Here is a 10000-nt window from a genome sequence, read left to right on the forward strand (position 1 = left end):
CATATATATATATATATATATATATATATATATATAGATTATTTTTTTTTTCTCAATATGGGTTTTCTAAAAATCGGAACGCCATTAAGCTGGGATGATGTACAAGATGTGAAATCTTTAATTAGATTATATGGTATATTACAGTTTGTACATGTATATAAATTAAATAAAGACCGTTATGATGAAAATATAATGTTTGGTGATGAAATTGAATATATAATAATAAGAAATGATGAAAGCTTAAAAGAATCGTCTGCCTTATTATGTGCTTCTGATTTAATAGATGAAATGATGAATTTAGAAAGTGTTATTGACTGTCAATATGGTTCACATTGGACTCCAGAATATTCTTCTTTTACTATAGAAGGTACTCCATCAGTACCATTTAAATTAGATATTAATTCTTCATGTTTTGTTGAAGATTGTATGAGAATTAGAAGAAGTAAATTAAATAATGTTCTTAGTGCCGTTCAAGGAGCTAGAGCTATTACACTTCCTTGTTTTCCTAATGTTCTTTTAAATAATAGTGTTCTTATGGCTAGAAGAATTACTGGCCATGAAAGTACAAAAAAGAAATTTGATTCAAAAGGAAAAGTCGAATTTATAGAAAATGCGAAAATTAAAGAAAAGGTTCATAATTCAAATAATAATATACACAAAATAATTAATAATAAAAACAATGAATCTAAAATTGTTAATAATGCATTTGATCAAAATAAAATCTCTTCTATTGAAATGGTATCCTATGAGATGGATGAAAATAAATCTACCAATTTTGTTAATTCAGATACAGTATTTGCAAAAAATGACGAAGAAGGAGAAGTAGAAGAAGAAGACGAAAATGAAAACGAACAACAACAACAACAGCAACAATACCAATCGAATTTACAACAACAAAATGTACAACCAAAACAACGTCAACAAATGATACAATATGTCTATGATGATGAAATAGAAAATAAAAATAAAGAAAAGGATAATACACCAAGAAGCTGTAATGATTACAATAATGTTAATGATAGTTCAAATACACAAGATATATTTATTAGTTCATTAAAAAAAACAGATTCACTTTTCGAATGTGAAGTTTTTAAACCTGAACAAACAAATAAATATAGTAAAAGTGCACTTATTACAGATATGACTATAAGTCCTCATGCCAGATATGTTACCTTAACACAAAATATAAGAAAACGAAGAGGAACCAAAATTGTATCCTTTAATCCTATATATAAAGATATTAATACCGAAAAAATGGATCACTGGAAAATGTCACTTGATTGTAATGATAAAAGACTTTTTAAAAAAGTTAAGAAGAAACTCACATTAGATGAACACCTAATATGGAATAAATCTATGACAAACAAAAAGATTATAGATAGAAAAAATAACAATCCAAGAGATGAGGTACTAAACACGTCTAATTTTACATTAGCTATGACAAATAAAGAAGAAAATAATAATGAAAATAGCCTTATGGATAGGGTTTTGAAAAATAGTTTATTTGCGAATATGGATGATGAAGGTGATTATATTTATGTTTATAATAGAGAATTTATACAAGAATATTCAGAAAAATGTAAAAATCCAATTAAAAATTATGTATATTTAGATGCTATGTTTTTTGGTATGAGTATGTGTTGTCAACAATTAACCATGTCTTTTCCAACTGTTGATGATGCAAAATATGTGTATGATCAACTAGCCGTTATTGCACCACTTTTCCTTGCTCTTACTGCATGTACTCCCTATTTAGGTGGGTTTCTAACTGAAACAGATACAAGATGGAGAGTAATATCTAACAGTGTTGATTGTAGAACGGAAGAAGAATTATCATATATATGTAAACCAAGATATTCAGGAATATCCTTATATATATCCAATGAGTTACCTTTAAAAAGAAATTACTATTTTTATAACGATGTAGATGTAATACTTGACAAAAATGTGTATGACAAATTGAAAAAGGAAAACGTGGATGAATATTTAGCTAGACATATAGCATCTTTATTTGTAAGAGATCCAATTGTTGTTTTTGAAGGTTCCTATAGTGAACGTGACATTGCTACAATTCAGAAGAAAATAATGGAATTGTCAAACGATGAAGATAAAATTAAAGGTATGGTAGAAGGGTCATCATCAAATAGTTTGTCATCAAAAGTTTTGTTAGACAATGAGGATAGGAATAAAAATGATAGTAGTATAAAAGAAATGAATAAATCTAATGATAATAACCATAATAATAATTGCCATATTGAATATAATAATAAAAAAGATATAAATATGAATAAGATATATTTAAGTGATAATTTTGAATTTATAGAAGATTATGAAGAAAAGGTTTTATCATCTCATCAACATTTTGAAAATTTTCAAAGTACTAATTGGAATAGTGTACGTTTTAAGCCACCTCCAATTCTTGATAATCATTTTAAAGGACCTAGTTCAATTGGATGGAGAGTTGAATTTAGAACTCCTGATATTCAAATTACCGATTTTGAGAATTCTTGTGTTGTTACATTAGTTATGTTATTATCTAAATTTATATTAAAAGAAAGATTAAATTTATATATTCCTATGACATTGTTAGAAGAAAATTTATTTAGAGCATCCAAAAGAGAAGCTTTAACAAAAGAAAAATTTTATTTCCGTAAAGATCTAAGTTATGATACCTTGAATAATGAATTTGAGGAAAAAAGTATATATGATATATTTTTTAATGAAACCAATGGATTGTTTTTCTTATGTTACAAATATGTGGACGAACTATTTAAAGAAGGATTATTAAATCAATCAGCCAAAAATAAAATAGATGAATATATTGAATTCGTTAAACAAAGATGTAGTGGAAAAATATGTACAGGTGCTATGTATTTAAGAAATTTTATATTAAATCATCCAGCTTATGAAAAAAATTCTTATATCAATAGTAAAATTAATTATGATATATGTAAATTAATAGCTGATATTGGAAAGGGATTAATCATACCACAAGAATTATTAGGTGTTTTTGTCGATCCATATAAAGAAAGGATAAAAAGTGATATAAGGCAAATTAATGAAAGCCAATACCTGAAGTCCTTGGCATATAAATATATTTCAGGAGAGGATTATACGCAATACTTGCTACTTAATGAAGTACTTAAGGATGACCAGGATTATTGTACATGTACCAGACGTACAATTTATGAGGAATCTATGGATAATACAGTGGAGTTTGCAAAAAAAATGTACGAACTGAGTGCATAAATAAATAAATAAATAAATATATATATATATATATATATATATATTATATATATATGTATTTTTTTTTTTTTTTTTTTTTTTTTTTTATAATATGTTGTTTTTTAATTTTTTTTTTAATTTTTCTTTTATTTCATTATTTATTATAAACATTTGAAAAACTTACACATAAAAAAAAAATATATATGTGCAACAATATAGGTACCATCATACCATCAATGCCATATTTCATTAAATATTTTATACCATATATACATATATTTTAATAGAATTTTTTTAATTTTTCGTCATATGTTCTTGAAAATTCTTTTTTTTTTTTTTCTTTTTTAAAATATGGTTTTTAAATAAAAAATAAAGGAGTCACATAAATATAAGAATTTTTGTAAATGCTCAAAAATATTCATACGCATAAATATTAACATATATATATATACATATGTGTATAATTTTTTGAAAAAAAAAAAAAAAAAAAAAATTATTTCTCTCTATTTATTATATATATATAATATATATATATATATATATATATATATATATATATATATATAATATATTTTACTTTTAATGTATAACGTTTCATTATATGTTATTTTTTTTGATTTATATATATATTTTAAATGCTTAATCATCGTTATCATCATTATTTCCATCGTCATCACCATCTAAATCATCATCTTTATCATCGTCATCATCATCATCGTCATCATCATCATCGTCATCATCATCGTCATCAAATTCTTCATCAAAATCGTCATCAAATTCATCAAATTCTTCTAAGCCTAAATAATAAGATAATGGGTTATGCCATATTTCTCTTCTTATCAATTCTCCTACATCTGGTTTATCTTGTAATTCATCGGTTGTAAACCATTCAAAGATGGACCATTTAGGAATTTCATTATCTAAGTCGGATCTATTATGTGTTACAGCTGCTATTGGATTTTTTCCTTCTTTCCATTTAATACGTGTACATTCAACAACTTTTTCTTGATTATTATCAAATGTTACATGTTTTACTAAAGTCAATGGCTCCATAAATTCTTTAGCCTTCTCACCAAATATAAATGTTATTTTATATGAACCGTTATTATCCATATTATCCTTTAAATCTAATTTTACCAAGTGATTTAATATATCAATATCTTCTGGTACTATATCACTTAATGCTGGATGCTTCCTTAATGTATTAGCCCAAAAACCTGGAATTTTCTGAATAATCTCATCTCTTTTTTCAAACAAGGGTTTTTTCTTTTCATCATATTGTTTCTGGATGTTCATTTGTTCATGGGCACATTTTATATCTAGCTGTTCAATATCTTTTTGGACTATTACAAAAAAAAAAAAAAAAAAAAAAAAAAAAAAAAATATAAATAAATAAATACATACATACATAAATAGATTTATATATATATATATATATATATATGTTGTGCGATATGTACAATATACATTATATAAAAACAAACAAATTATACATATATATGTCTTATTTTATATAATATATTACTGTCTTCAAAATCTTGCATGAAAGGCATCAAAGGATCATCATTTTCAATTTTGCTGTATAAAACAGAAAAAAAAAAAAAAAAACATATATATATAATCACAATGGATATATATATATATAAGCCTATTTATATTTCATATATTAAATATATATATATATATATATATGTATCATATGATCATGGAAATAATATTTATCACATATAAAACGGTTACAATTAATAATTACAAAGTTATATATTAATTGTTATATGTTTGGTTATATATATATATATATTTATATATATAATACAATTCTTCGTATTTATTTTTTTATATGATTTCATATTATCATATATAAAAATATAAACATATTATAAAATATTCTTACGTATGCTTGGGGTCTGTATTTTCAACAGAGTTTTCTGAACGATCTCTCTTCATCTTCTTTTTTTTTTTTGTATTATTATAAATATTATATATATAATATTATATATATTATAAATTTTTTTTTTTTTTTTTTTCTTTTTCTTTGTTTCTTTTACATAAATAGTATTATACTATTCATTAAAATATATAATAAGAAAATTAAAAAAAAAAAAAAAAAAAAAAATGTTATGAAATATGAAAATATAAGCTTAATTACAATGTGATTATTTAAATTATTGTATTTTATATATACTTAAAAAGATGATAAATAGAACTTTGTTTTCTTTTTTTTAATTAAACTTCATATTTTTTTTATTTTAGATATTATATATATATATAAATAGAAAAGTGATTCACTAAAATATAAAAATAAATAAATAAATAAATAAATAATACATATAAAAAATAATAAATAAAATAATATGTATAAAATATATATATAAAATATTAAAGGAATAATAAATAATATTATTATTAATATATTATATATAAAATATATAGTATGTATGTAATATTAATACATATATATATATAAAAATATATTTTTTTATATAAAATTTAATATTTTCATGTATATGTTTAATATTATATATATATTATAATATATATGTTTTAAAAGTATTTAAAAAAATATATTATGAAGAAAAAAAATAGGAAAGAAATTTTCTATTTAATTCTTTATAAAAAAAAAAAAAAAAAAAAAAAATTTAGTATTATTATAATAAAAATATATGTATTGTATATAATATATATTATATATATGTATTTATATATTTTATAATTATTATGAAAATATAAAATAATGTAATAAAAAAAATATTATATTTTTTGTAATTTTTATATTTTTTAAATATGAATCACATAATATCATGTATTATATATATACATAATATTTATATAATACAATATTCTTTTCTTTTTTTTTTGTCATTTTAATTTATGTTCTTTTTTAATATAAAAATAAAATAATATTGTAAAAAAAAAATATATATATATATATATATATTTCTTTTCTTTAGTATTTATGAAATAGGAATATTTTATTTATTATTATATGATAATTATTATATGCCATTCTTTCTTTTTATATTGAGCATTTTTAATACTATTATATTATTATTATTTATATATATATATATATTTATTATATATATATAATATAATTATATAAAAATATATAACTTTTTAAAAAAGAAAATCTTTTAAATATACATTTTCTTCTTTATAAATTTTAATACATGTACTTCTTTTTTTTTTTATTTACATAAAATAATATATTTATTTTTATATATCACATTTATTACATGTTTTCTTTTATTTTTTGAATTATGAAAATATTATATATAGAAAAGAAAAATATATATAATATGTTATAATGAATAATATATTATATAAGGATGTAAGGTCTTCTTTCTTTTTATATATAATATCCAAAAACGATTTGTATAATAAAAAGTGTATAAAATAATTATACGAAATATTTTATAAATACAAAAAGGTATATTATATATATATATATATATAATATTATAGTATTGTATACGTTTATATTTTTCTTTTCCTTCCCATAATAATTATAGCAAAAAAAAAAAAAAAAAAAGAAAGAAAAAGGTATGCTTTATATATATGTATACATTTTAATACATATAGCCATTTTTAATATATCACAAAATAAATAAATTAATTAAAACATTATTTCTATAAATATGTTTCATTTTGGCGTCTTTTATAAACGATATAATTATTATTTAATAATAAAAGGAAAAAATAATAATTAATAAATTTTAGTAATATATAATAATGTCATAGTGGTAATATAATATATTATTATATATTATTATATATTTTTAAAAAAAGAAAAATTATAAAAGGCATCATTTCTTATATATCCATAATTTTATAACTAAAAAATGTGTATATATAAAGTATATGTTAATATATATATATATATATATATATATATATATACATATAATTATTTATTTATTCATTCATTTATCTATCTATCATCATATTTACAATTTAACTACAGTGTTTCATAAGTTTGTCCATGTGAGCACATAATAACATTTGCAATATATTTCGTTTTCCACATTTTGGCTTTTATTTTAAATTAATATTTATTCTTTTTGTTAACTGGTATATATACAATATATATATATATATATCTTTTATGGTATCATATTAAACCAATAAAAAAAAAGAGAAAAAATAAATAAATAAATATATATATATATATATATATAATAAGTAATATCCAAAATAAAAATTATATATCATATTCCTATAAAATTCATCACACTCTTTTCACATTTTGTATTATTTTATGTATATTTAGATAATACAATAGGAATTTTTCACGTATATAACAAAAACAATATATAATGATAAAATGAAAATGATCAGATTAAAAAAAAAACATATATATTATATATCATAACATTTATATTTTTCTGGCATAAGTATTACTTAAGTACAATTTTAAATTAAGAATTTCTACTTGTGAAATATACTATTCGTTATTCTTTTCATTCTTTTACTTTTTTTTTGATTTTTTAAAAGGTAGCCGTAATTTCATATTTATAATAAATGATATATATAATTATAAATATATTTTTTTTCAATTAATTGTTTTGATATAAGTGAAATACAAAATAATAAATTAAAAATAAAAAATAAAATAAATTCTCCAAAATTATATTAATATATATTTATGAATATATAATATTATTATACATATATAAAACATTTTCCATCCTTTTTTCTTTATAATATATATATATATATATATATATATATATATATTTATATATTGTTTCACTTTTATTCTTACAATAAATTCAATATATTCAATATAATAATTATATATTTATATATACATATATAATATATTTATTATAATGGGAATAAAATTTATGTAAAACTTTGAAGGGAACATGCATATTACACGAGGTTAAAATAAAAAAATATATTATATTTATATATATATATATATATATATAAATATATACATATATTATATACATATAATATATACATATAATATATACATATATATATATAATATATATATAAATATTTATATGCAATGAGCAATATATAATTATTTCATATATATATTTATATATATGAGGATATATTATTTTAAGTATATCTTTTTTCTTATAAGATTTTTATGGTGAACATTTTTTATTTTTATATATATTATGTAATTTGTATAATGACAGCAACTAGTGAAAAGAATTAATCATTAAATTTGTAAATTTAAAAATAAAAAAAAAAGAAAATATAATAAAATAAAAAAGAAGAGAAAAAATAATAAAAAAAAAAAAAGAAAAGAAATAATAATAATATTTATTATAATAATAATAAAAAAAAAAAAAAAAAAAACAAGAAAATAAAAAAAAAAAGAATAAGAGAAAAGAGAAAACACAATTATAAAAGTTAATTAAAAGAACTAATACATAATTTGGGAAAATATTTTATTTGTTAGAAATGTTGAACGATATAATATTGCAAGTTATTGTTGCAGCTTTTGGAGTTGCAATAGTAAATAGTGATAAAATAAAATTCCTTCAAAAATTCAGTTAGCTTTTAAAAAAAAAAAAAAAAACTATATATATTTAATTCTATTTTTATATATTATATACTTATATATAATTCATATTTTCATACAGTATTACCTTTCATTCATTCATATTATATATATATATATATATATATATATATTTATTTATTTATATATGTTGTGTTTCCTTTTTTTTTCATATTCCATTTTTTTTTACCTATTTTTATCATTTGAGAATAATAAGTGTTGTACATTTAAAATACAAGCCTATCATATATATCATGTATTCAATCATATAATTTTTCTTTAAATTATATGTAGTCTAATTATTATTATATTATCATAAAGAATTATACATATTTATATGTTTAATATTGTTTATTTCTATTTATTAATTCGAAGAAAAAAGTATTCATGATTATATATATTAAATTATATTCTTACATATAATCTAAATATAAAAAAAAAAAAAAAAAAAAGTACTATATATATATATATATATATATATATATATATATATTTGCAATAACATTTTAATATATATTTATTTTTTTATTTTATTTTCTTCTTCAGAATACGCTACTTATATATTAATTTTGTCTTTTCTATTATACAAGGGTATACCCTGGAAAAGAGAAAATTACTATACTTATTTAAATATCACACCTAATGCTACGAAACAAGAAATACAGACAGCTTATAGACAAGCAGCTAAAATTTATCATCCTGTAGGTTTATAAGATAATAAACGTTAAATATTTTTAATAAATGTTATATATATATATGTATATATATATATTTTTTTTTTTTCTTGTCATTTATTTTTAGGATAAAAACCCTGACGAGTCTGCTAATTCATCATTTATAAAATTAAAGCAAGCTTATGATGTTTTAACTGATGATGTAAGAAGAAGTAATTATAATAGATTTGGAGATTACAAAAATGGTATGAACTAGCTAAAAGTCCATATTTTTTTTTTTTTTTTTTTTTTTTTCCTTAATTTCACCTGAACAGGTCATCTAAATATTTATTTATTAAATAATTTTTATTTTATATTATTTTATATTTAATTATAGGAGAAATAGATGACAACACAGCGACGTTATTAATTTGTCTTTCTTTAGTTCAACACACAATGTTTTTTATTATAGGATATTTTCTATCATATCCAAAAAAATTAGAATTTTCAAGACAAGTATGAAATTATAAAAATATAAAGGATTGTATATATGTATACGTGGAATTGTGTGCGAATAATAAATATTAACAAT

At 18.9% G+C, this 10000-nt stretch overlaps 3 protein-coding genes across 3 annotated transcripts in view; 2 read left to right on the top strand and 1 right to left on the bottom strand.

Annotated features, from left to right (window-relative positions):
• Positions 1 to 57: 57 nt before the first annotated feature.
• PF3D7_0918900 (gamma-glutamylcysteine synthetase) lies at positions 58 to 3249 on the top strand (the record flags this gene model as incomplete). The annotated part of the gene is made up of 1 exon (XM_001352024.1): positions 58 to 3249. One exon carries the CDS (start codon positions 58 to 60, stop codon positions 3247 to 3249), a length of 3192 nt encoding a protein of 1063 aa, XP_001352060.1.
• Positions 3250 to 3867: 618 nt separating this feature from the next.
• PF3D7_0919000 (nucleosome assembly protein) lies at positions 3868 to 5175 on the bottom strand (the record flags this gene model as incomplete). Its single annotated transcript, XM_001352025.1, has 3 exons — positions 3868 to 4571; positions 4754 to 4806; positions 5123 to 5175. 3 exons carry the CDS (start codon positions 5173 to 5175, stop codon positions 3868 to 3870), a joined length of 810 nt encoding a protein of 269 aa, XP_001352061.1.
• A 3480-nt stretch (positions 5176 to 8655) lies between these two features.
• The window catches only part of PF3D7_0919100 (DnaJ protein, putative), a gene marked incomplete at both ends in the record, with an annotated part of 2057 nt that continues 712 nt past the window's right edge, over positions 8656 to 10000 (top strand). Inside the window, 4 exons of the mRNA XM_001352026.1 lie at positions 8656 to 8746; positions 9302 to 9456; positions 9557 to 9674; positions 9806 to 9924. Of these exons, the coding sequence (XP_001352062.1) occupies positions 8656 to 8746; positions 9302 to 9456; positions 9557 to 9674; positions 9806 to 9924 (483 nt within the window). The remainder of the gene's footprint in view (positions 8747 to 9301; positions 9457 to 9556; positions 9675 to 9805; positions 9925 to 10000) is intronic.

Source organism: Plasmodium falciparum (genome assembly GCF_000002765.6).
Source record: "Plasmodium falciparum 3D7 genome assembly, chromosome: 9".
Classification (NCBI taxonomy): Eukaryota; Apicomplexa; class Aconoidasida; order Haemosporida; family Plasmodiidae; genus Plasmodium; species Plasmodium falciparum.